Source organism: Monodelphis domestica, chromosome 3 (assembly GCF_027887165.1).
Source record: "Monodelphis domestica isolate mMonDom1 chromosome 3, mMonDom1.pri, whole genome shotgun sequence".
In the NCBI taxonomy this organism is placed as follows: domain Eukaryota; kingdom Metazoa; phylum Chordata; class Mammalia; order Didelphimorphia; family Didelphidae; genus Monodelphis; species Monodelphis domestica.
In genome coordinates, this window is record NC_077229.1 from 12,650,290 (window position 1) to 12,677,312 (window position 27,023).

The 27,023-nt window shown below is 44.1% G+C and overlaps 2 protein-coding genes across 5 annotated transcripts in view; both read right to left on the bottom strand.

The window, feature by feature from the left end:
* LOC100617675 (zinc finger protein OZF-like) overlaps nucleotides 1-3,862 on the bottom strand; it is a 40,777-nt gene extending 36,915 nt beyond the window's left edge. For 2 of the 3 annotated variants that reach the window (XM_056820559.1, XM_056820558.1), the window contains exons 1-2: nucleotides 3,709-3,862; nucleotides 2,148-2,270 (exon numbers count right to left, since the gene is read on the bottom strand). The gene's annotated coding sequence lies outside the window, so the exon portion shown is untranslated. The remainder of the gene's footprint in view (nucleotides 1-2,147; nucleotides 2,271-3,708) is intronic. The other variant, XM_056820557.1, reaches the window with a different exon arrangement.
* A 3,348-nt stretch (nucleotides 3,863-7,210) lies between these two features.
* On the bottom strand, nucleotides 7,211-26,585 carry LOC103098714 (zinc finger protein OZF-like). Of its 2 annotated transcripts, none has more exons than XM_056820561.1 (5): nucleotides 26,486-26,585; nucleotides 24,757-24,879; nucleotides 19,839-19,965; nucleotides 11,370-11,465; nucleotides 7,211-10,531 (listed from the first exon to the last, which is right to left on the bottom strand). In XM_056820561.1, exons 2-5 carry the CDS (start codon nucleotides 24,787-24,789, stop codon nucleotides 9,087-9,089), a joined length of 1,701 nt encoding a protein of 566 aa, XP_056676539.1. In that variant the 5' UTR covers nucleotides 24,790-24,879; nucleotides 26,486-26,585; the 3' UTR covers nucleotides 7,211-9,086. The 2 variants fall into 2 exon arrangements, with proteins under 2 accessions (XP_056676539.1, XP_056676540.1); XM_056820562.1 differs by having other exon boundaries at nucleotides 7,211-10,528; nucleotides 26,486-26,579.
* Between the last annotated feature and the right edge of the window lie 438 nt (nucleotides 26,586-27,023).

Here is a 27,023-nt window from a genome sequence, read left to right on the forward strand (position 1 = left end):
TTACCCAACAAATTTCACAGACTGTATTAAGTGTATATATTACATTTTTCAATTAAAGAATAATGAGGAAACCATGAGTTTTCAGAGCAATTATATCAAATAATTAATCCTTATGCCAGAATGAGTTCTAACTAAAAGTAAATCAAATAAAACTGGTGGGATGAAATATATTCTCTGCATGTGATTCCTGGAAAAAATTCTGCTCTGAAGACCTGATTGGTAAGATTTGCCATTTGAGGGAATAGCTTTTGGGACAGTCACTAACATTTTCAGTCTTGAGTTCGGTTATAGTCGTCTGATGGGTCTTTGATCATGAAGCTGGTAATCCATCATTCCAGAGAAAAGCCACAAGTTACTCAAGAATATGATCTGGAACAGTTACAGGTGGAGATTTTGTATGGCAGATCTCAAGGGGGTGATTCTAAGCACATCTGTGTGAATCCCCTTTTGACTCATTTGAGAAGTTGTACTAATCTGTCCTGAGATCTGCTTTCTAAAAAGATTTTAGCAGGAACATCTAAAGAATTTCTACAAGCAACAGGGAACCACTGAAGTAAATATACTAAAGAGGAGACCTATTCCTAACTCTCTGAGGTGGTTTTTGAGCCTCAAAGAACTACCTGGGACATCTGAAAATCTGAGATGGAGTTTTTTGACACTGAGGATGAATGACTATATTGCAAAGAAGCTGTATTAGTTAATGTTGTCAGCTGATATTAGATGAGTTTTTCTTTCTGGATTACTCTCTCTACACACATTTCTTCAGTTTACAAGCTGAGAAGATAAACAGAAGAATGAAGGCCATCATAGTAATACCTTAGGACAAACCCACAACAAATGGTTTGCAATTTTATCTTCATTTCTTTAAGAAAAAGAAACTTGTGTGATGAAACTTTCCGGTTTTCCTTGGTCTGATGATTTTTTGATCAACACTTGTGCTCTTTCATTTGATTCTTTTGGAATTTTCTCCTGCTTTTATCTTGCTGACAACTAACTCTGCCTTGAGTGACCTGAACAATCAGAACTGTCTGAAACTACCTTATTAGGAAATGAGACTTTTGTCAAGCGTGCAATGTGATATTAATTTCTCCTTTGGTGACATAAAGACACAGTTAAAGAAACTCCAGGGGGCAGCCAAGTGGCCCAGTGGATGGAGAGTCAGGTCTAGAGATGGGAGTTCCTGGTTTAAAATATGATCTCAAATATTTCTAAGCTGTGTGACCCTGGGCAAGCCACTTCACCCTCATTGTCTGACCTTTACTGCTACTCTGCCTTGGATCTGATACAGTATGTGCACCCCCATTAGGTACTTCACTGGAAAATGATTTGACTCGCGTTTTCTCTTTTACTGTCCTGCCCATGGTAAAGGATGCTGCTCTAATAACTCTGGACATTTTCAGAAGACATCTTTGCCCTCACACAAGCCCTCCCAGACAGACGGGAGTCCCTCCCTCTAAGGACGTAAGCAGGAGGGTGCTGAGCCCTGAACCTCTGAAGCCTACTCTGGGCCACCAACAACCACAGCATCCTGCTCAACTCAGCCTACTGGCTGCTGGTGTCTCACAGCAGCTGCTGCCCATTGAAGGGAGCCCAACATCCTCCACACTGCCTGTGCCCTGGAGGAGAGCTTGCCGGGTTCACTTCATTCCCTTAAAGCTGATCATCGGGTGTATTTATCTGACATTTGTGGTCCTACACTGTAAACTGATACCTCCAAACTGTGAGCTATGGCAGCTCCCTCATTCTCAGGGAGCCTCTCGTGCTCTGAAATGGTGTCACCGTCCTGGCAGGTTTCTGTCCATCCTAACCAGCTCCTGTAATGGCTGCCTGAAGTCAGTGAAACCCCCGAAAAGCTCCAGTTATGGGGATTCTGGTAACTAGAGATGTCACACTCAAGGGTGGATGAATCAATGGCAGCCCCTGGGCCTGTCTGGCTGGACCTGGGCAGCTCATTCAAGCAGGGGCTACTGAGGCTGGAAAACCCTGAGAACACAGTGGATGTGGAGGCAGCCAGGGTTAACCCTTGAGCTCACCCTGAGGACAAGCAGTGATGGTGCCCCTGGAGGCCTGGCAAAGACACAGCTCTTAGTTCTACTGTATTCCAGTGTGGGGGAGCTTGGCCAGGGCTGGGGATGGGCTGCACTCACCTGGGAGGTGGGCCTCGAGGTCCTGAGAGTTATTCCCTCTGGTTCTGGTGTCTCAGCTTCGGGTAGATTCTAGGCCTTCTGGGAGTGGGAACCCCAAAGTGGGGAGACTTCCTCTTTGGACACCTGTGGGAAATTAGGTGGGGGAGGGTTCAGAGGAGCTCCCAGGCTCTTCTGATGGCCTCAGGGGAGACTCTCCCCAACAGAGAACAGGGAGTCTAAGGCTTGGGAAGGGCCTTGAACAGGTCAGGAAGCTTCTGTTGCCATCTTTGGCTTCATTCCATTCAGAAACTGCATTGGTGGATTGTGGGAGATAGATGGGAGGGGAGGGCAGAGGGGAAGACGGGCATCAGGTAGGGGTGTGGGAGAGCCTGTTGGCATTTCTTCTGTGCCCAAGATGAGGCTCCTTCCATGGCAAGTGGGCACAGGAACCCCCATGTTTGCTGCCCCCTGACCAGGCTCACGTTGCCTGCTTCTCCCATGGGGCTGGGGGCTCATTCTCTCCTCTGGGGGAGGGCAAAGCCCCACCATGGCTCATGGCATAGACAGAGCCGCCCCGGCCTGAGCCAGGCACTTCCCTGTTTGTCCCTTTTCTGTGATCCTTTAAAGTGAGAGTCAGACAAGGACACACACACAGAGACTGCCCCTTCCCCCTCCACAAGCATTTTCACTGGGAAGCTGGGCTCCAGCCCCTCCTCTCTGCTTCCACATGCGACTCCCCCCTCCCCCAAGTTCAGCTATCTGAAACTGCTTCACCGGGGTCTTCTTGCTGCCCAGGACTTGGGAGCAGCAGAAAGTCTCAGTAGCCAAGGCAGGGAGCCAGGGCCGCGCCTGCGCACTGACTCCCTCTGAATCTCACCCAAAAAAGGGGTCCAAAAACCACAACTGAGCCTTCCAAGACCTGAGACTACCTACATGAGGTTCCCACAGGGGGAGGTGCCAAGACAGCTGTTACATCAGAAACTAGGCATTCTGGGAAATGGAGAAAGCCTGGGGGAAAGGCAAGGAGTACAGGAAATCGTGAGTTAGGATTTTTGGGAAATGGAGTCCTGCTTGGGTCCTTGGGTTTAGAGCCATGGTGGGGGAGGAGTTATACAGGAATTCAGGGAGTCCTGCTAGAGTGAGGTGGGGGGCTGCAGCCTCCTCCTCCTCACCCACATTTCCTCTGCAAGCCCAGCCTAGATTATTTAGCCTGCAAAATGCCTCAGACGAATGCCTGGCACACAGAGAGCTCCTAATAGGTGTCTACTGATTGAATCAATGGATCTACGTACTCCGCGGCCCAGGAGGTGGGGCAAGAATCCATTGGGACAGACACCCCCTCCCCCCAGCACACTTTTACAGCCCCGCACACCACCTCTACCAGCCCCCGTTTGTTGCACATGCGCAAATGCTTTCGGCCACACTCCCAGGCTCACTAACCCAGAAAGGGTGCGCCCGGGTCTTTCCCTTCCCCGGGAGTTAGGGAGCAGAAAATCTCAGCCGTCAGAGCAGGGAGCCCCAGGGAGCCCCGGCCCCCCACCCCACCGCCAGCACCACTGACTCTCTCCCCTTCTCCTCTCACCCAGCAAAGATCCTAGAAGCACAGCAGCAAACCTTCCAGGAGCTGAAACTGCCCACATGAGTTCCCAGCATGCCCGGGCTCTGCCACGATGGGGAGGAGCCGAGACTAGGGAGAAGTCAGGGAACCGGCTCTCTGGGAAATGGAGTCCGCCCGGTGCGGGACGACCAAGATGTGCATGATGTCACCACACAGGCATTCTGGGAAATGGAGTCCTCCTGTCTAGGCCACTCCATGTAGACGCTCGGTGGGGGAGGGGTCCTAAAGGAATTATTTCCCAACCTGGGGGCTGCAGCCTCTCCCCGCAACCCCCATTTCCCCTTCCTGCCCAGTCCTGCTGCTTCTTTAGCCTGGAAGCTGCCTCAGGCTGCAAACTGGCACTAGGGTGGTGCCTCATAAGTGTCTATTCATTGACTGAATGATTGATCAATCAATGGATCTTCCCTATCCTAGGGCCTGTGGAATTGCCTCTTGGATCCCCAGTTCTGACAGAGAAGGTAACTGATGCAGAGGGCTGCAGCTGACAGTCCAGGCCCAGGCCCAGGTCCCCCTCCCAGTTTCTCCTTCTCCAGGGATCTCTCTGAACCTCCTGCTGCTCCTTCTGCTTTGGGGGGATCCCTGGGGCTCCCTAAAGGAGAGGCCAACTCACTCCCCAGGTGGAGGACTCAGGGCTCAAAAGTGGCCTCAGACACTGCCCAGCAGGGGGAGCATGCCCAAGGCCCTCCCCAGCCTTTGCCTCAGTTTCTCCCGCTATGGGATCCAGACAATAAGAGCCTGAGCCCAGGGGCTGTGGGGAAGGTGGTCCAGAGAGGATCTGGGGGGAAACAGCTGCTTCCTCGGGGTCTCCTGGGCCTCTGAGCCAGCTGAGGAGGGTCTCCATTAGCACTGTCCCAGCCCACAAAGCCCAAAGACCCTTCAGAGGGCTGGTAGAGGCCCAGGAACCCTGTCCTGCGCCTGTGGGAGGCCACAGAAGGCAGCAGCAGCCACTGAGTCCAGGCTCTGAGCCCTGATGGACAGAGGACAGTCTGGGCGGGGGCGGGTGGGGGTATCTGTGTATGTCTGCAGGGCTGCTGGGCTGAGACTGTTCAGGCCTGACCGCCTCTTCCCGACGACCCCTTTTGGGTTTTCTGGGCAGAGGCTGGGACCCTCTCCTCCTGCAGCCCATTGGACAGGGGAGGAAACTGAGGTATACAGACTAAAGTGACTTTTCCAGAGTCCTGCAGTGGGAGATCTCAGGCCTCCCTGACTCCAGGCCCTGTGCTCCAGCAGGCACTGAGGGGCTAAAGGCCCTGGAAGGGCTTCTCTCCCTGGACAATTCTTCCCTTCCTGTCCCCAGGACCTGCGGCAGCTGCTCTGAATTCCTCTCTGCTGTCTCTGTGGGTTCAGGAGGGGAGAATACACAGGCCTGGGCTGGGCATGGCCTGCCCTCCCCTGGGATGGGGATGTCAGGAGCCACCCAGGGCTTTCCCTGCACTCCAGACTCTCTTTCCAGGTTTTGGGCCTGTCCAGGCTCAGCTGGGAGGCTGCCCTAAAGGAGGTCCAGAGGGTGAGGCGTCTATGGAGGTGGCTGGGCCTGCCCTCAGGGGAGGCAGCAGGGAGGTTCCAGAATCCTCTGGGGGTTCTCCTAGGCCTGCCAGTGCCCAGGAGGAGCTCTTTCCTGTAGGCACCCCCAAGCCTGGCCCCTAGAAGCCTGGCTCCTGCCATTCCCCAGCAGGGGCTTCCTGGTCTCCCCTCCTTCTCCCTGTCCCTGTCCCTCCCCAGCGCAAGCCCTGTCTTCTCCCAACTCTCCCCCTGCCATATTCCCCTTCTTGTTTAAGCCTCCCCTTCTGTGTCACAGTCAGGGCTGAGTCTGGGCTCCAGAAGACCCAGAAGGGCTCCCAAGTATCCCAGGACACATTTGCACCCAGAACCTCTGCTCTCCAGGCAGGCTCTGTCCTTGGGACCTTCTGGCTGCCCTGGACTCACCTTTTTCCCAGAACTTTTCCCTCACATCCCTCCTGGTGCTTCCAGGCATTCTCCACCTTGCTGCCCCCTTCAAGCTGGGCCCCCCAACTTACCTCTCCTCCAGCCAGAAACATCTCCCCACTGGGCCTGCCTCCATGCTGGCCTCCCTGTCCCTCTGTGCCTTGTCAGAGCCTATCCCGGCCCTCCAGACTTTGTCTACCAGAGGGCAGTGGGGGCCAGCAAGGCCCTTTGGGAACACAACTTCCTGGGCTGGGGGGCCTCAGGGCCTGGACTGCTCCCATCCTCTAGGGACTGGAGCAGAGCAGGATGTGGTCTGGGGCCTTGGTGGCTCCATGGGAGGGGAAAGGGGACCCATCCCGAGCCCCCTTTTCTCTTAGAAGTCTCCCCCTGGACCCCAGCCTTGGCTGGGATGCTAACAGCAGCCCCTGCCAGACAAGGCCATCCCATCTCCTCTTCCATTCTGTCTCCAACTTGCTGATGGTTTCCTGAGAATGTTCGTGAGCCAGAATGTGTTCACTGAGGGTGCAGTGGAATTGGGGGTCCCCCCCCAAGAGTGGCTCTAATGAGCAGCCACCACACTTGCTAAGATGCCAGCAGAGACAAGCTGCTTCCTTTGTTGGAAACAGCCTTTGAGGGCCATCCCAGACCTCTGTCACAGCCTGTTTCGAGTCTCTCCTCCCTCTCCTCTATCCAGTCCTACAGAAAGGGGGCTGCGACGGTCCCAGGTGGCAGCGCCTGATTCTCTCCATGACGAGCCCCTACAGACTGCCATGGCCCAGAGCACCCCGGGACTGTCACAGAATTTCCAGGCTGGGACCCCAGCGATCCTCTGGAAACTGCCTGCTGATTCCCTCCAGCTTCTCTTGCACTTGGCTTCTCCCTGGCTGCATAGAAACTCTCCTCTAGGCTTTGGAAAACGAGAAGGGTTGGGGTGGGGTGCTCTACTGCGGGGAGCAGTAATGCTGAGGGGTCTGGAGAAGTGGGGTCACACTCCAAATGCGACTCTGAGAACTGCCCCGGAGTCCCCCCCCCCTTCCCCCCAGTGCAAAGCCCCAAGAAAGCTGTTCAGCCCTCAGTCTGCAACCCTGTCAAACTGCTGCAATCCCTTCTGGGAGGCTGGACTGCTGCAGGATTCTCCAGGAAGGCAGGGACTTGTCTGTGAATTGGGGGTATTTGTCTGAGGTCGATGGGTTGCGATAGTCCCTATTTGTCTCTCAGTAAAGCTCTATTTAAGTGATGGTTTCCCCAGTTAAGAGTTTTATTTTAGTTGTTAAAGAGGGTTTACTTGGAAATGTTCAGGGTCCCCTTAATTTACTCTGGGCACAAGGTGAAGGGAGGAGGCTGGGGGGACAAGGGTGTCCAGGGCTCCCACTAGAGGTGAGCAATAGGAACTTCCGGTGCTTTTTTACCGGCCAGGCTTGACGTCTGTCAGTGCCCCACAAATCTAAAATATAGGGTGTTCACTCAGACTTATTATAATTTGCATTTCTCTAAATAATACTGATCACCCTCCTCCTGAAGAAAATACATACAACTTGAGCACATTCATTAGGTTTTTCTGCATTTTGAATTCTTTGACATGAAGTAAGAGATGATTTTTGGATAAAAGTCTTTCTACAGGGAATCCATCTGGAACTGGTCTGTTCAGAAGACATTTTCTCATACTGGACTCTCCATTTCAATGTCTTTCTTTTCTCATGACAGTAATAAGATTCCTATCCAAAAAGATTTTTTACTTGGGAATAGATGGTTGTTGCCTGAAGGCCTTATCATATTTATCATCTTCTCAAAGTTTTTTGAGTGTGGATCCTTGTATGTTAAATAATCTAAAAGCGGCAACTATAAGATCAATGAGTGAAGAAATCACCTATCCCACTTTATGATCGTTTTATTACCAACTCTAAGGTTTGATTTCATTAAAATTATAGCTTTATCATAGTTAATCATTGTTAGCAGAGGCCTTAGGAAAATTCTAGGAATCTCTCATTTGTGTAACTCAAACAGCAGGTGTTAGCGTTTTGATTAAAATGTATTTGTAGCATAAGTCAAGCATGGTAAAACTTAAGTGAATGTATTTTGTAACATCTATCTTAAGTAAGAATAATCCCAAGTGTAGCAGTCCAGCCCGTAGGTATTATAAAGAGACAAGGTTTGTGAATGGGCACATGGCCATTCTGCCATTCTGCGCATGGCAATGAACTCTTTCCCAGCATGGCTGAAATTAGGGCGCGAAAATCCTGCTTCCTTTTGTCTCACTCACCTGAGGATAAAAACTCCACCCTTCACCTTGTCGCGATTTGCAATTATCCAATGGCAATACACTAGGTAACTCATCTATATGTATTGAGGCATTGTGTAACTTATCAATATGTATTGAGTTCATTTGCGTAGATAATAAATTGGAAAGCCGTGGCCAGCTCCTCCTCTTCCTCTCTCTCTTTCTCCTGCTTGTTCTTGGATGAGCTACAGGTTTGCTATCACCACCTTTCTCTCTCCTCTCTATCTTTACCTGAGGCCTGGCTTCGGCCAGGTGTCTCTCTTTCTTTTCCAATGCTAATACCTAGCATTCTCTAATTCTATTAGTCTCTATTCATTCTCCCAGCTGAGCTATATCATCCTCTGACCAGTGTAGTGTTAAACGGGATCTCTGGGCGGAAAATAGCCTTTCAGTGACGTCCATTGATTGGAGCATGGCTGCGGCTCCCAAATATTAATAATAATTGATTACTGACTCATTATTGACATCTCAAAAGCTTGGCTCCTTCACGCCCTTCGCGGGATCCAAAACTTCTATCCCTTTTCTATTTTCCTACCATAAAGCTTCTCGCTGGCGGGAGGCTTTACCAAGAATAGATATCTGTAACCACCCGTGGTGACTTAATTAGCTCTGGTAAAAACTCCCTTATTTTACTGTTTTGGGACTATATATCTATCTATCTATATCTATATCTATCTATATCTATATATCTATCTATCTATATCTATATCTATATATGCCCAGTGTAATTACATGATAGTATAATTTTTACATTTGCTGATCTCACTGCTTAGGTAACGTTTTTATAAATACTTTATTTTCATAGTTGCTGACCCCTATTTTTGTTGCTAAAGTTACTGTAAAAATACTGTAGATTCTGTGTTTGATTTGTTGACAATCATAAACCTATACATTTTAGCATAAGTTTGGTATGTCAGGGGGCCACTCACAAGACTCTGGGTCTTTCTTAACCAGAAGTTCGGCTTTATTGTGAAACTGGCCCTCTCTCAATAAACCAATTTCTTTTTGGCCTGGAGACTTTCTCTTATTTGTGTTCCTATGGAACTAGAAATTATGCAACAGAACAGCCTCACTCATGAGGTTTCTCTCCAGTGAAGATTTTCTGACATGAAGCAACTGTAGAGATTTATGTGAAAGCCTATCCAAGTTTATGACATTCATAAAGTTTCTCTCCAATGTGGATGCTCTGATGCCTAGCAAGAGAGTCCCTCCGTGTGAAAGCTTTTCCACAGTGTTTACATTCATAAGGTTTCTCTCCAGTGTGGATTCTCTGATGTTTAGCAAGAGAGCTCCTCTTTGTGAAAGCCTTTCCACAGTGTTTACATTCATAAGGTTTCTCTCCAGTGTGGATTCTCTGATGTGCAGCAAGAGATCCCCTCTCTGTAAAAGCCTTTCCACAGTGTTTACATTCATAAGGTTTCTCTCCAGTGTGGATTCTCTGATGTGCTGCAAGAGAGCCCCTCTGTGTGAAAGCCTTTCCACAGTGTTTACATTCATAAGGTTTCTCTCCAGTGTGGATTCTCTGATGTGCAGAAAGATGGCTCCTCTCTGTGAATGCTTTTCCACACTGTTTGCATTCATAAGGTTTCTCTCCAGTATGGATTCTCTGATGTGCAGCAAGAGTGACCTTTGTGGTAAAAGCTTTTCCACAGTGTTTACATTCATGAGGTTTCTCTCCAGTGTGAATTCTCTGATGTGAAGCAAGAGAGATTTTCCATGTAAAAGCCATTTCACAGTGTTTACATTCATAAGGTTTTTCTCTAGTGTGGATTCTCTGATGTGTAGCAAGAGATCTCTTGTCTGTAAATGTCTTTCCACAGTGTTTACACTCATAAGGTTTCTGTCCAGTATGGATGCTCTGATGTGCAGCAAGAGAGACCTTCCATGTAAAAGACTTTCCACAGTGTTTACATTCATAAGGTTTCTCTCCAGTGTGAATTCTCTGATGTGCAGCAAGATTGCTCCTCTGTGTGAAAGCTTTTCCACACTGTTTACATTCATAAGGTTTCTCTCCACTGTGGATTCTTTGATGTGCAGCAAGATGGCCCTTCCGTTTGAAAGTTTTTCCACACTGTTTACATTCATATGGTTTCTCTCCATCCTGGATTCTCTGATGTGCTGCCAGTTCAGAGTTCTGACTTAAAGGTTGCGACCCTTTTTCACTCACAGAAACCATATTGATATGTTTACTTTTTGGATGCCTAAGGAGGTTTGAACTCCGTCTAAAGGCCATTTCTCCAACAGTACTTTGAAACATGGGCATTTCAAGAAGTTTCTCAGGTGACTGAACACATCCTACTTCTTCAGGAAAGCATTTGCTATATACACTATTCTGACAACCATCATTTCCAGAGGTTAATTTCATATACTGATTTAGGTCTGAATATTGGCTGAATTTCTCTGCAGTTTCATCAACTTCACAGACACTCTTTGGGCTTTTATTTACCTTGATATTAGAGTCACAGATTTCTCTCAAAATGAAGTCATGGAGACCCTCATTTATGCATCCTTGGGGGCCAGATCCTTTTACAAAACGGCTCAGCTTTTTAGACATCTCCTTCACTTCAAAATTAGTCTTTGCTTCTGAAGAAAACAAATTATGATATAAACACAGAAGGAAGGACACACACAGAAATATAAGTTCTTTCTTCTAATGGGAGAAAGTAAACTGATTTTTATTCTATTTTCCCAAGCAAAAAGAAGTTTTCAAATTTAAACAAGCAGAACAAGTCTTTGGATAAACCATTTGATCATATCTGCAAGATGATTTTAGAAAGACTTACACATACAATAACAATGAAACCTCACAATGTACCTGTGGCACAGGCAGGCCCAAGATTCTCATCATACTTCATAACTCATGTCATGAGTCTAAAGAATGGAGGAATGACCTGACCAACTTCCTTGCAGCTAGACTACAACTCAAACCTTGTGCATGAGTGTGCATTGTCCTCATTATTGGACAGTCTTTCTCCATTGCCCTTTCTATCGTTCCTAAAAAGTCACCCATCCAATTTTCTTAAAATTTTGTGTATCTCAGGTAAACTTTTAGATATTTTGTTCTCATCATTTTGGATGCAATATCACATGGTCATTCTTGGTAAGTTTTTTGTGCTAAGCAGAAAAACAACTTCGCTCTTTTTCACTCTCATCTAGTTAATTTTCAAAGTGGAAGTTTTCTTTTCTCTCTATATACAAAGATATTATGCCATTTTTGTGTAAACATACTAATTATTCACCTTATTTTATCCACAATATATAATGTCTCATGACCTACATTGAGTCCCTCATCCCTCTCTCAGAAAATGAACAGCATGATTCAGTGTTGGTCTGCCAGCCCTCAAGTCTAGTACTATCTTCACTACCACAGATAAAAATGTTTTGGGATAACAGCCCTGATACACCTGCTTTGACCACTCACCTGGGCAGTAGCTCTTTGGACCTTTTTGCTCTAGCATCCGTGGTGCTTTCCCTTGATGAAAATAGGAGATAAAATTTTCTCTAGGAACTTGAAGCCCTGGGCATAAAAAAGAAGGAAGGGATCAGTGGAGAAAAATAAAAAAATATAGTCCTTTTAACGAAAAGGGGGCATGAAAGTAAAGCCTACAGAATGGCTTCTGTTGTATTCACTCTGGGGACTTACCCAGGAGGGCAGAGATCATGGAAACTATTTGCAATCAGAAAATTCTATCTTTATTTTCCTCTTGTAATAGAAGGAGATACATATTCCACAGTCTCCATTATCTGGAAATTAAAGGTAGCTGGTAGTAAAGAGATAAGAGATCAAAACTTGGAGTCAGAAAAGCAAATTTAATTGAGCCTCAGAGAGATGGTAAATGGGTGCCCTTGGGCAAGTTATTTAAAACTCTGTTTGCCTCAGTTGTCTCATCTGTGAATTGAGGACAGTAAAACTATCAAACTTATAGGGATGTTGTGAAATTAATGATGATTATGAACTCCTTTACACAGCAGAGGACATAGAACAGATATTGTGCATGTATCATTGTTCAAAACGTATTTCCATATTATTAGTATTTGCAACAGTGATAATTTAAAGTCAACATCCCCAATCATATTCCTGTCGAACCATGTGATCAATCCTGTGTTTTTCTTCTGTGTTTCTATTTCCATAGTTCTTTCTCTGGATGTTGATAGCATTCTTTCTTATAAGTCTCTCAGAAATGTCCTGGATCATTGCATTGCTGCTGGTAGAGAAGTCCATTCTGTTCAATTGTGCCACAGTGTATCAGTCTGCATACAATGTTCTCCTGGTTCTCTAGAGCAGGTATTTTGAAATGTTTATTCCCTTTCTTTCCATTCTTAACATCTGGCCTAGAATTTCAGGGAAGAATGAAGGAGGAATAAGGATAAACTTGCTGGATTAGGCAGCATTCGGGGCTGTGAGGTACAGTTTTAGACTATTTTATAAATTTTATTTCCATATTATTTATTTTTATAAGTGAATAATCATATAAAACCACCTCAAAATAAAAACCCCAATAAACAAATGAAAAAATTGTATGCTTTCATCTCCATTCCAACTCCAACAGTTCTTTCTCTGGAGGCATTCTTTGTCATAAGTTCCTCAGAACTGTATTGGATTATGGTATTACTGACAGTAGCTAAGTCTATCACAATTGATCATTGCACAGTATTACTGTTACTATGCCCAATGTTCTCCTGGTTCTGCTTATTTCATTGCATCAGTTTATGGAGGTTTTTCCAAATCTTTCTGAAATAATCCTGTTCATCATTTCTTATAGCATAGTAGTAATCCTTCAGCATCATAAACCACTGAACAATTGTTCAGCCATTTGTCAAGTGATAGACATCCTTTCAATTTCCAATTCTTTGCTACCACCAAAAGAACAGTTATAAGTTTTTTTTCCCCCTACAAACAGGTCCTTTCCCCCCTTTTAAAAATCTCTTTGGAGTACAGACCTAGTAGTGGTATTACTGGATCAAAAGGTGTGCACTGTTTTATAGACTTTTGGGCATATTTCCAAATTGCCCTCTAGAATGGATGGATCAGTTCATAACAAACACCAGCAATGCATTGTGTCCCAATTTTGCCATTTCCTCTCCAAACTCTGTCACTTTCCTTTATTGTTATATTGGACAATTTGATACCTCAGAGTTCTTTTAATTTACTTCTCCAATCAAGAGAGGTTTAGAATATTTTTTCATATGATTATTGAGAGCTTTGACTTTTCCTTCTTAAAACTGCTTATCATAACCTTTGACCATTTATCATTTAAGGAATGACTTGAATTCTTTGAAATTTGACTTAGTTCTTTATATATTTGAGAAATGAGATCAGAGAAATCTGTTATAAAATTTTTTCCCCAGTTTGTTGTTTCTCTTCTAATCTTGGTTACATTGGTTCTTTTATACAAAAGTTTAAATTTAATATAGTCAAAATTATTCATTTTACATCTTGTAATTGTGAAGATTAAATTAACTCCCCTGCCCATTTTTAGATTTAATCACCAAAAGTGTAAACATTCCATTTAATCTTTAAGTGCGGGAAGTCTGAGACCCACGTGTGGGATAGTGGGTGATGAATCAGAATCAAACTGACTGCCCTCTGGGCAGTCCTAAGGAAAGCTTTAGCTATAACTGGTAGACATAAAAGTGGAAGAAGGCACAGGAAGTGACGCAAAAGAAGCATCTTTAAAAATAGGAATTATAACTTCCTGTGAGGGAATTCTTCATTCTTCGGACTTGTGAGGGAGTTCTGGAGTTCTTTGTGCTTGACTTCTGACTGCTCTCATTCTTTGGAGTTCTGAGTTCAAGTTGGAGGCTGGAGAAGAATCTGTTGACTGGACCTGAGACCTTTCCTGGTGAGACTGTCCTTGAATTTCTCCCTTTGGACTGACACATGGTGAGTAAAAGAGCTGACTCCTTTCCTGGATTTTCTGAAGAGACTAACCTCAGGAGAGACCTATCCTCTTGAGAGAGGCTCCCTGCATCCCCAGGTCCTCGGCTCAAAGCCAAGGCCTCTCCTGCTAAGGACTAAACTCCCCTGCCTGAGTTGAGCCAGGGGTTGGAGCAAAATACTTAGTGCATAGCCTAGCTATCTTATCCTATTCTCTCTCTGACTTCTCACTTCACTCTTTCTATATTTTGTAAATAAATTGTTAAAATAAATCTCTTTGGAATTTCATAAAAATTTCTGGAGACCTTACTTTTGAATAACCCAGTCCAACTCCTTTTCTTCCCCTTACATAATGTTCTATGTTTTTTGTTTGGTCATAATTTTTCCCCCTCTCCATAAATCTAACAGCTAAACATTTCTATGTTCCCTGAATTTACTTCTAATATCATGCTTATGTCTAAATCATATGCCCATATTAACCATATCTTGATATAGGATATGAGCTATTGGTCTATCCCTGATTTTTGCCATACTGTTTTCCCAGTTTTTTTTAAACCCTTACCTTCTGCCTTAAGAGTCAATACTACCATGTGGGTGAGTAAAAAAGATTGACTCCTTTCCCTGGCTTGTTTGGGAGGTACTAGCTACCAGAGAGTCCCTTCATCTTGGAGGAGGCCTTGTGGTTAAAACCCTTGTTTAATTTACCTCTGGGCCCCCTCTGCTGGGGCCTCTGAAGCCCTGCCTTTGTTTGGACCAGGCCAGAGTAAGGCCTTTCTCTGATTTTCTTACTTTCGTTCTTTTTCCTTTTGTAAATAAACTACCATAAAAAGTAATTTGGAATTGAGTAACAATTCCTGGTGACCACATTCATAAATTTAATCCAATCCTTTTATTTTTACCCTTACATTCTGGCCCTTATAGAGGTGATGATGTACGTCCTTGTTTCATCTTACTGATCTTACTGGGAAGGTATCTAACCGATCCTCATTGCAGATGATACTTGTTAATGGTTTTAGAGAGATACTTCTTATTTTAAAGAATGGCTCTGGGGACAGCTGGGTGGCTCAGTGGATTGGGAGCCAAGTCTGGAGATGGGAGGTCCTAGGTTCACTTTCTCAGACACTTCCCAGCTGTGTGACCCTGGGCAAGTCACTTAACCCCTGTGGCCTAGCCCTTACCACTCTTCTGCCTTGGAACCAATTCACAGTATTCATTCTAAGATGGAAGGTAACGGTTTAAATTATAATTATGAAAAAATAATAAAATAAAGAATGGCCATTTTATTGCTTTGCATTCTAGTGGTTTAAAGAGGAATGAGTGTTGCATATGGTCGAAGTTCTTTTTTCTATCTGTTGAAATAATCATGTGGTTTCTGTTAGATTGCTTATTGATATGACCAATTATGCTGATAGTTTTTCTAATATTAAACCAGCCTTGCACCTCTGGTATAAATCCCACCTGGTCATAGTGAATAAATCTTGTGATGTATAGCTGTAGTCTCCTTGCTAGGATTTTATTTAATATTTTTGCATCAATATTCATTAATAATATTTGCCTTTAGTTTTCTTTCTCTGTTTTTGCTCTTCCTGGCTTAGCAATCAGCATCACGTTTGCATCATAGAAAGAATTTGACAGGACTCCTTCTTTGCCTATTTTACCAAATAGTTTAAATAGTATTGTGATTAATTGTTCTTCTTATGTAGGATAGAATTCCCTTGTGAATCCATCTGCCCCTGGGGATTTTTTCCTTACGGGTTCATTCATGGTTTCTTTAATTTCTTTTTCTGAGATGGGCTTATTTATTAAGCTTTCTATTTTCTCTTTTGTTAATCTGATCAATTTATATTTTTGTAAATATTCACATTTCACCTAGATTTATTGTCATACATCAGGTCCTAATGCTTTCCTTTCCTCTTCTTTGGAAGCAAATTCACCCTTTTCAATTTTGATACTGGCAATTGGATGCTCCTCTTTCCTTTTTTAAGTCAAATTAACCAATGCTCTATCTATTTTGTTTTTTTTCAGAAAACCAATTCCTATTCTTATTTATTAGTTCAATAATTTTCTTACTTTCAATTTTATTAATTTCTCTTTTGATGTCTTGGATTTCAAATTTCATCTTGGAGATTTTTCATTTTATCTTTTTCTCGTTTTTTAAAAATTTTAGTTACATGCCCAATTTATTTATCTTTTTTTTCCCTCTATTTTATTGATATAAGCATTCAGGGATATACACTTTTCCCTCCAGTACTGCTTTGGCCCACAACTTTTGATATGTTATCTCCTCACTGTATTTCTTTTTATGAAATCATTGATTGTTTCCATAATTTCTTCATTGACCCACCCCTTTAAAAATTATTCAGTTTTTAATGAATTTTTAATGTCTTTCCATTAACTCTTATTGATTATACTTTTTATTGCATTATGATCTGAAAAGGTCTCGATATTTCTATTTTTTTATGTTTCACTGTCAAGTTTTTAATGACCTAGTACATGGCTAATTTTTCCTATGTTCCATGTAATGCTGAAAAGAAGGTATATTCCTTTTTCACTCTATTCAATTTTCACAAGTTAGCTATTAAATATAACTTTGCCAAAATTTCATTCACTTCCTTTACTCCTTCTTTGTTTTTGTTTTGTTTGTTAGATTTATCTAGTTTTGATAGGGCGTAAAAATGGAGATTTGAAGCCCAGACTTCAATCCCCAGAAGTCCTTGCTAGCTCCCAGAATTCTCTCTAATTTCCCTGAGTGCGAGATCACAAATTATTATTTAAAGGAGCTCTCCGCCTACTGGGCTCTTCCTACTTCTGCTTCTGAGCATACACGGCTCTCTACTAACAGGCAAGATGTGAGTGGTTGTGAATGGGTTCTCTGGGCCTAGACATGTGCTTTCTTATTTTGTATTTTCTTTATTTCTTAATCCTTTAATAAATCTCAAAAAATATAATACTTCTAGAGAAAACTAATTTTTACCTGCCACAGTTTGGCGATTTTAATTTAACAAGGGGAAGGCTGAGGTCCCCCACCAGTACAGTTTTACTGCCAATTCTCTACTTATTTTCCTGTAGTTTTTACTTTAAAAAGCTGGAGGCTACACTTGGTGTATATATATTAAGTACTGATGTTGCATCATTGTCTATACTGCCTTTTATCAAGATGTAATTGCCATCCTTATCTCTTTTAATCAGGTCTATTTTTGCTTTAGCTTTGTCTGAGATCATAATTGCTACTCCTGCTTTCCTTACTTTAGTTGAAACCCAATAGATTCTGCTCTATCCCCTTACCTTTACTCTCTGAATGTCTACTTGTGTGAGTCAAATGTGTTTCTTGTAAACAAAATATCATAGGATTCTGGTTTCAAATCCACTCTGCTATCTGCTTCCATTTTTATGGCTGAGTTCATCTCATTTACAATCCTAGTTATGACTGCCATCTCAGTATTTTCCTTAATCTTGTTTTCCTCTTTTAATGCTAAGCTTTCTCCTTTCACTATCTGTCTACATATTTCCCTTTTAAGCACTCCCTCCACTTCCCTTCCCTTATATTAGTCCCTTCCCTGCCATAATTCTTATTCTCCTCCTACTTCTCTATAGGGTCTTTTAGTCACTACCCCTATACCTCCTCCTGTATATTATTGCCCCCCCCCAACCACCTGTCTTATTTTCCTTGTATTCCTCTATAGAGTAAGATAAAATTCTATACCCCCATGAGTCTGGCTGTTATTCCAAATGAGAATGAGTTATACTGATTTCTGTCATCACCTTCATCATCCTCACCATTGGAATAGTTTTTCTTCCCATGCCTCTTTATTTGACATAATTTATCCCAGGTTACTTCTTCTTTTTTCTTTGTGAAGTTTGGATTTAGCTATCTCCTGATTGTAACAATGGAGATACTTAGCTCTTCCTTTATATTGAAGCTAGAATTGTAAGCTGCAATCTATTTTTAGATTTTAACTACAAAAAGGTATTAAGTAACTACAAAAGGTGAACTTAACAAAAGAGGATTTAAGTAACCCCAAAAGATAAAATCTAACCAAAGATGGTGAGAACTAAAGAATGGAAAGTCCTGGAGAAAAATCCAAGCAAAGAAGGAGAGAACTAAAGAATGGGCAGTCCTGGAGAAAAGTGTCTGCTGTGATTGGTAAGAAGTGAAAAATTAAAGGAAGTGACACAAGAGAAAAAGGTCTTTAAAGAGAGGAAAAAAAGACTGAAGAGGACAAGTCAGTCAAGGGCTTGGAGTGAAGGACTGAGGAGCAATTGGAAGACCGACATCCAGACTTCTTTTTTAGACTGTCACTGTTGGTGACTGAGGCTGACTTAGTGGACTTGCTTTTCTCTTCTCCTGGCTTGGGCTTAGAGATTCTAACTGGTATCAGAAGAAGCCAGAGTTTTCTCTCTCTCTCTCTCTCTCTCTCTCTCTCTCTCTCTCTCTCTCTCTCTCTCTCTCTCTCTCATTCCTTAATTTTTTCTTCTAATTGTAAATATTGAAAATAAACTACCATAAATGCCATTTACTATAATAATTCATTTTGGGATTTAGAAATTAAATCCCTGGCGACCACCACCTAATATTTATTCAGAGTCCAACCAGAATTAATTTTAACATCTCTCAATGCTATCCTCTTTCACTCCTTAATATTTTTTCACATAATCTTCCTAAACACTTTACAACCACACCCTGTGTCTAAGTATAACTCTTCTAACTAAAACGATAAGGATTCCAATTTTAAGAGTTATAAATATCATCTTTCAGCTAGGCATGTAAACAATATGACCTACTTGAGTCCTATAAATTTTCTCTTTCCTACTTACATTTTCATGCTTCTCTTGAATTTTGGATTGGGACATCAACTTTTCAGTTTTGGTGTATTCTTTTAATTAGCAAAATGCTTGGACCTCCCCCTCCCCCCCTTTTTAAATTAAATAATGATTTTTCTCCCTGAAAGAATATATTCCATATTGATGGGTGGGTAATTCATGGTTATAAACCCAGTCTCTAAGCCTTTCAGAATATCATATTCCAAGAATTTTGATCCTTTAATATAGAACTCCCCAGAACCTATATAATTAACACCAGGGCTCCATGATATAAGAATTGTTTCTTACTGGCTTAGTGCTGTACTATCTCTTTAGCTTGAAAGTTCTTAAATTAGGCTATAATAATCTTGGGAATTGTGATTTGGGGATTTACTGCAGAAGGGGATTTGTGGATTCTTTCCATTTCATTTTTAACCCATGATTGGAGAATATCAAGGCAGTTTTCTTTGATAATTTAATAGAATATGACATCTAGGCCATTTTGGGGGGAGGGGTAGTCTAATGAATCTTAGATTGTCTTTCATGGATCTCTTTTCCAGGTCAGGTGTTTTTTTTTCTGTCAGATGTTTCATATTTTCTTCTCTTTTTAAATCCTTTTGATTTTGTTTTATTGTTTCTTGATGTCTCATGAAGTCATTACTTTCTATATGCACAATTCTAATTTTTAAAAAGAAGGATTTTCTTCCATGACCTTTTGATCCTCCTTTTCCATTTGGTCCATTTTACTTTTCTGGGAACTCTTTTCTACATTGGATTTTTTTACCCTTTTTTTCCAATTAGTTAACACTACTTTCTGAAAACAAAACAAAACAAAAACAAAACTCTTTTCTTTATTAGATTTTTATGATTCTTTTGCTCCTTAACCAATTTTGCTTTTTAAGATCTTATTTTCTTTTTGCAATACTTGCATTTATTTTTCCCATTTTTCTTCCACTTCACTCATTTCATTTTTGAATTCCTTTTTGAATTCTTCCAGCACCTGAGACCAATTACAATCATTAATTGAGGTTTTGCATGTGGAGGCTTTTATATGCCAATCCCCAGCTCAGTATGTGCTTTGCTCTTCTTTGCCTCCTCAGATATTTTCTATGGTTAGATTTTTCTTTTGCTATTAAATCCTGTACATTTGGCTTGCAATAAATATATTCCCTTAATGGCAGATTGAGAGTTAAAACAGGAAATGGTCCTTACCCAAAGAGAGTGCATTCTGTACATTCTCTAGCATGACCTCCAGGTACAGCTCCTTCTGGGAATGGTCCAATAGGCACCACTCTTCCTGGGTGAAGTCCACAGCCACATCTTTGAATGTTAATGACCCCTAAAACAGCAAAAGTCACAAGATTTAGAGCTGAACCTTCAGAATTCATCTAGTATAACCCCCATCCTCTGACTGGAGGAAACTGAAGCACACAAGGGATTTTCTCAAACTCCTAATCTTGAAGGATGTCAGAGTCAGCACTGGAGACCATTCAGAACTCAATGGAATATTGACAAAATCATTTTGTGTCTAAAATGAAAATCATGTTGTGAATACTAAAACCGGGAAAAGTGTTTTACTCTGAAATGCTTTTCCAAGTGGAATCAGGGAGATGGGAAATGCTTTCTGAGTGACATGGGAGATTCTGTAGGGGAGAAATAGGGAAGGTGATCTGAAATTCCTCCTCATCATAAGAGTCAAGAGTTGATCTGGTAAGAACACTTTTTTGAAGAGTTTCTGAGAAGGTAGCATATACTGTGTATTCTAGGTGAAAAAATATAACCAATGATTAATAAAGAGAAAAAGAAAAAGGAATTCTCTACTTAATTTCCTAAAAGGTTGAAATACTCTTATCTAGATGAAAGTATAAAAAGGATTCCATAGAGTTATATGGGATCAGACTCTGATTCTAAGTAAGTGAAGAAGCACAGTCTCATGTTATTCTGAGAGTTTGGGAAACCACTGGGTATCATGTGGCACAGCCAAAACGCCCTGTCTTTGCTTTATGATGAATGCCTTGTTAATGACATGCAAGTTATTTGTCAAAAACCCATTGAACATACTCCTCTAAGTCTCTATGGGACCTTTGCTACAGGATGGGTATAGTGACATTTCCAGCTTTTACTTACCACAAATCCAGCTCAGAATTATAGCTTGGACATTTCTTTATAGTTTGTCAATCTAAGGGGATTAAGGAAAGGATTCAGGATTCTGAGATTCCCTTAGGAAGTTCTCGGGATGCTCAGGAGCTTTTCTTTTATGGGGACTCTCTGGTTTCTGACTCCTCACTAAAGATCCTACTTTGAGCTGAGGTATGCCCCATCTCATTGAAGGGGTGATTTTTTTCATGGGTTTATTTTGTGTTAAATTTTGTCTGGTCAACGTATATTGGGGTTACTATCCTTTTCTTTACAGTTACTAGTAAGCCAAGTGCAGGGTCATAGAAAAAGGCCCAAAGGGGTGGTCTTGTGTTCCTACCAGGAGTTGGGTGGACTTTATCTATATCTAGGTGCTTTCTATTCCTTCTCAGAAGAGAAAATTTCTGTAGGTCTGCTTGACCTTATCCAAGTGTGTTAAATGTGTATTTCATGAGCTCTAGAAATCATTTGCCTTTGACGGAAGTTTAAAGTTGTTCATTTGATAAAACTGCCTCTGTACCTCAAAAGAATTTTTTTTTAAACCCTTACCTTCCGTCTTGGAGTCAATACTGTGCACTGGTTCCAAGGCAGAAGAGTGGTAAGGGCTAGGCAATGGGGGTCAAGTGACTTGCCCAGGGTCACACAGCTGGGAAGTGTCTGAGGCCAGATTTGAACCTAGGACCTCCCGTCTCTAGGCCTGGCTCTCAATCCACTGAGCTACCCAAATGCCCCCCCCCCCAAAGAATTCTATAAAATGCACATTATTATTAAGTAAGGTAGCTATTCCAAAGGATTAGCCTCTCTTAAGAAAAAAATTCAGTTAAGGACTTAGATTTTGATAATATAAATGTTAGGGTCAAATTATCTTAACCACGTGTTCTCTCTCTCTCTCTCTCTCTCTCTCTCTCTCTCTCTCTCTCTCTCTCTGTATATATACATATATTTATAAATACTGTAAGAGAGGAAACTTAGACTTAATCTTCCAGAGGAAGAAGACAAGCAGATTTATTAAGCTGGAGGAACAACTCGAGTGGGGGAAGGGCAGGAAGGAGAGAGAGTTCTGAAGAACAGAGGAAGTGAGAGGATCTAAACAGCTGGAACTCACTTCTCTTTGGGAAGCCCACCAGAAAGGTTGATCTGAGCAAATTTCTGAGCCTGCAACATCCTCCTGTGACTTCTGATCCAGTATCCAGTGAAGACAAGCAGAGTGAATAGGACTTTGCCAGGAAGTTATTCACCACAAGATTCCCTATAAATTCTCCTAGAAAGTCCTTGAACTTGATATAATAGCCAGAACAGCTAGAAGTCAGGACAATTTCATAATTGACCCCAGGGATCAGGCAGACAAAGCCTGACCCTGCCAGACTTGGGGAGGGGTTCAGTTAGTATTAGGGACTCCATTCCCACCTTCCCAATACCTTATCTTTCTATTCACTTGCCCTACCTTTTATATTTCCTTAGAATAAATAGTTGTTCATAAGACCAAGTGCTTGCTTCATAGTATCCAAGAAGGGACACTTGGAGTTTGGGGGGGTGGTAAGTTACATTTCTCTCCTCAAAGAGGGAGAAGCCGTCTCTACTATATTTTGTTGCAACCAAGTCTCTGAAGGAACAGAAATTTGATTCAGAAGGCAACCAGAGTGGGGTTTGCTAGGGAGAAGAGAGAGGGAAACCAATTTATCCCCTTTCTCTCTACCCTTGATTCCATTCCATCTCTACCTCACTCTGGCCCTGAATTCAGTAGGGGGAGACTCCATTTATCTACCTACATTACAATACCTTCAAGTGTTTTAAAAGGATAAGCTAGCTTTATGATCAAGGACTGTTAGAAATACATCATATACACATTTCTAAATAAGTGTCTTAAAGAACAGGAAAGAAACCTTAAAGAAATCCATGCTACTGAACTGAAAAGATTGTAATAAATTTTTGAGACACAAAACAACTGTTTTGGTCAAATATTTCACTTAAAGTAATTAAGCCAGGAATAAGAGTTAAAATATTAGGCAAAATTCTTTGAAAGTTCTTCCCACATGGGCTAAAACCTCACGACTCCATTATCTTATTCAAGTTCTTCTACATGCCAAAAGACAGAACCCATATTCAGTTTTCAAGTCTTGAAGATTCAGTTTTTAAGTCTAAGATAAAGAAATAGTCCTCTAACTAGTCCCCTATCCCGAAAAAGAACAAACCGAGGAGATAACAATGCACAAGATCATCAAGTTCAGTGATTTTGTCCAAAAGGACCCCCTTTTGTTAAAAGCTGCTGTCTTTGTTCTGTATGTCCTTAAGAGGAACTTGGAGACAGTAAGGACAAGAGAAAGTAATAGTGGTAGTGATAGCTTAACAAATGAGAGGAAATGAAGGGAATACCCTCATTTACTTTATTTCCAACATGTGACTCTTAGTTCTATCCAAAGTCTGTTTGTTCTCTTAGACTGTCATAATAATACCCTCAGCCAGGAATTCACTTTCTGATTGGTAAGAGGAATTCTTTTTCCTGAGTCCACCCAATTCAAGCTGCCAGATGTGACTAATCCTGGCCTAGACAGAGGCATTAACTCTATCCACTAGAGACCTCACCTGCGCACCATTTAATACCACATCAGTATGCTGGTCAAGGGGGAATTCTTTATTGCCTTCAAATCACAGATTATGAACCATGAGATCATGTAGGATCCTTTAAGAGAAGTCACTGTGATGACCATTTTTAGGAAGAGTGAGGCCCAGGTAGGACATCAACAGTGCAGCAGACATCCATTATAATAGTAGAACATGGGCTGCAGTATTGGAAGGAATGGATTCTGGGGTATCAGAATATTAAAGCAATTCATGACATCAAAGATTTCTGTGGGAGGAATCAAAGCTCGAGGTGTGTCCTCATCTGGGGAAGCTGAAGGCCTTGCAAAAGAAGCTGGGCTCCCTGGGAATGGCGACTGACTGACTGGCCTAAGGAGTCCGAGGAAACAAGCTCGGCCCATCAAGGGGCCTTTTGAGCCTGTGAAGATTTATGCCAACTTGCCTTCCAAGAAGTGCTCTTTGATGCCACCTTCCTGCCAGGCTCCCGCTTCACTCGCTCCCCAGCTCCCACCCAGGGCCAGCTCTCCTCCCTGGGGCAGCTTTCCTCAGCCAGCCCAGCCCCTCTCCCCTGACACCCCTCTCTGCCCATCCTGATGCCAGCCCCTGCCAGGCTCTTTCCTCCTTGGGCTGGGGAAGCTTAATCCTGTCGGTCACATCCCTACTCCCCAGCACCCACCACTGAGGCTCTTCTGTAGCCAGGGGGGAATGGCTGTCAGCAGGGAATGTGGGGGAGAAGCTCAGTGACTGCCCTAGAGGTTGCCTTTGCTGTTAGGACAGAACAAGGTCTAGACGTCCTCAGTAGCACCTGCCCTGCCTCCGGCCCTCACCTACTTCTTTTTACTCTAATAAGGCACAAAGGGTCTGGTGAAAGCTGACCTACTGCCTGACCCGGGAAGTAGCCCCCATGTCCTCTGGCCTAGAGAAAGGAGCTTGGCTGGAGCCCTTTTAGCCTTGCCTGGAATGTCCAGCTCTTTTCTTTTGCTAAAAATGCTCCTTTCCCTGTCTGTGCCTTACCTGATCTCATCCCAAACTCCTTCTGAAGCCTCCCTGGCAGGCCTGACCTGTTCAAAGCCTAGGGCCTGGAGGTCAGGAGCAGAGCCTGTCCCTGGGCCATTCCTGGAACTGGGGGACACCCAGCCATCCCTGCTGAGGGAGGGGGTCACACTGGGGGGTGGATAAAGGAATGGCAGCACCTGGGCCTCTCTGGCTGGAACTTGGGTGGCTCATTCTGGCAGAGGCTACTGAGGCCAGGAAACCCCAGAACACTGTGGACGTGGGGGCAGCCAGGGTGGACCCTGTAGCTCACCCTAAGGACAAGCAGTGATGGCACCCCTGGAGGCTTGGCAAAGACAGAGGTCTGAGTTCTGCTGGATTCTAGCCTGGGGGAGTTTGGCTGGGGATGGGCTGCACTCACCTGGGAGGGGGGCCTTGGGATCTTAGGGGCCATTCCCTCTGGCTCCAGGTTTTCTGCTGGGGCCACACTGGGATCCTTCAGGAGGTGGGAGCCCCAAGGTGGGTAGACTTCCTCTTTGCACACCTGTGGGAAATTAGAGAGGGGGAGGGCTCAGAGGAGCTCCCAGGCCCTTCTGATGGCCTCAGGGGAGACTCTCCCCAACAGGAGGGACAGGGAGCCTCAGGCTTGGAAAGGACCTTGGACTTTCGAGGAAAAAGACTCCTCATCCTCTCTACAGCTACCTTTGGCTCCATTCAACTCAGAAGCTGCACTGGGTAGAAAGGGTGGATTGAGGAAGACTCCTAGGAGGATGAGTTATTGGGGAATCTAGGGTGGAGGTGGAGGGGGAAATGGGTATCAGGTAAGGGTTGGGGAGAGCAGCATGTTCGCATTTCTTCAGTGCCCAAGATCAGGGCTCCTTCTACTGCACAGGAAACCCCACCCTCCAATCCTCAGTGCCCCAACCAGGTTTATGTTGGCTGCTTCTCCCCTTGGCCTGCTCTGACCTGGCCATCCCCTTCAGGGAAAGGCCTGGACCAGTCCTTCCCTTATCCTGACTGCACCCCCCCCCCCCCAATTCTCTCTTCTGGTGTGGAAGAGGGGGCACAAAGCCCAACCATTGCTCCTGGTCCAGACACTCCCCTCTCCCCCCTGCTTGTCCCTTTTCTGTGGTCCATTAGTGATGGTCAGACAAGAAGGCATACACTGAGACGGCCCCTACTCCCAAGAAGCATTTACACAGGGCATGGGGCTCCTGCTCCTCCTATCTTGTGCATGCAAACAAGCTCACAAACCGGGAACTGGTTCACCAGGGCTTTCTTGACCCCCTCCCCCCCCCCCCCCCCCCCAGGAGTTAGTGTGCAGAAATTCTCAGCTGCCACATCTTGGAGCCAGGGCCATATCTGCCCACTGACCCATCAGGTCTCCTCCAGAAAGACCAACTGTGAGCCTTTGAAATAGAGAATGTATCACACCTTCCAGGAGCTGAAACAGTCCACAAGAGATTCCCAGAATACATTGGGGATGCCACAGGGGGAGGTGCCAAGTCCTGTGTGATGTCAGGATGTAGGCATTCTGGGAAATCGAGTCTTCCACAGGGAAGGGCCATGACAAGAATTCTGGGAAATGGAGTCCTCATGCCTGGCATCCTGGGTTTAAAGCCCTGCTGGGGGAGGGGCTAACAGAAACTGTCCCGGAGCCTGAAGTGGGGAGTGTGTGTAGCCTTCTCCCCCTCCACCCCCACCCCTGTTGCGCCTTCAGCACTGCCCAGATTCTTCTTTAGTCCAGAAACTGCCTCAGGCAAGAGCCTGGCACACAGCAGACACTTAATAAGTGATGATTGATTGATGGATGGATCAATGCATTTATGCTCCCCACGGCCTGGGGAAGTGGTGCTAGAATTCCCTCTTCGGACACACCCACAGACCCTCCCCTCTCTGCTTTATACACTTTTACAGCACAGCATTAGGCCCCTGCCAGACCGCTCTTCTTGCACATGCGCACACGCTTTCGCTCACACTCCCAGGCTCATTAACCCGAAATGGGTCCACTGCAGTCTTTCCCTTCCCCAGCAGTTAGGGAGCAGAAATCTCAGCTGCCAGCAGGGAGCCCCGGCTGCTGGGGCAGCCGCCTTCCCCACCCCAACCCCGCCCCCTTTCCGGGCATTGACTCCCTCTCTTCCCCCTCTCACCCAGCAAAAGTTCTAGAAGCACAGCTGTGCACCTTCCAGGAGCTGAGACTGCCCACATAACGTTCCCAGAGAGCCCCAAGACTGCCACAATGGGGAGGGGCCAAGACTAGGGAGAAATAAGGAAACGGGAATTCTGGGAAATGGAGTCTTCCACCAGGGAGGGCCAAGACTTGATGATGTCATGAGACATGAATTCTGGGAAATGGAGTCCTCCTGCCTGGGCTCCTGGGTTTAGAGGCTTGGTGGGGGAGGAGCTATAAAGGAATTATTCCCCAAACTGGGGAGCTGTAGCCTTCTCCCCGCCACCCCCCAATTCCCCTCCCCCGCCTTCCCTCTCTGCTTTTTCCTTAGATTGGAAGCTGCCCCACAGTAAATACCTAATAAGTGTCTATTGATTGACCAATTGACTCATCAATCCATGGATCTCTGCTTCCCCAGGGCCTGGGGAGTTAGTGCTCGGATCCCCACTTCTGACAGGGAAGGAAATGGAGGGAGAGGGCAGCAGCTGACAGTCCAGGCCCAGGCCCAGGCCCAGGCC

What these genes read in the sequence shown, in the direction of transcription:
- LOC103098714 (XM_056820561.1), bottom strand. Translation starts at nt 24,789, where the DNA reads ATGGCCCCTAAGATCCCAAGGCCCCCCTCCCAG. An exon ending in TCCCAAGGCCCCCCTCCCAG is followed by an intron (nt 19,966 to 24,756) that starts GTGAGTGCAGCC and finishes TTGCTGTTTTAG; the next exon opens with GGGTCATTAACATTCAAAGA. An exon ending in TCCAAAGAGCTACTGCCCAG is followed by an intron (nt 10,532 to 11,369) that starts GTGAGTGGTCAA and finishes TGTTTTCTTCAG; the next exon opens with AAGCAAAGACTAATTTTGAA.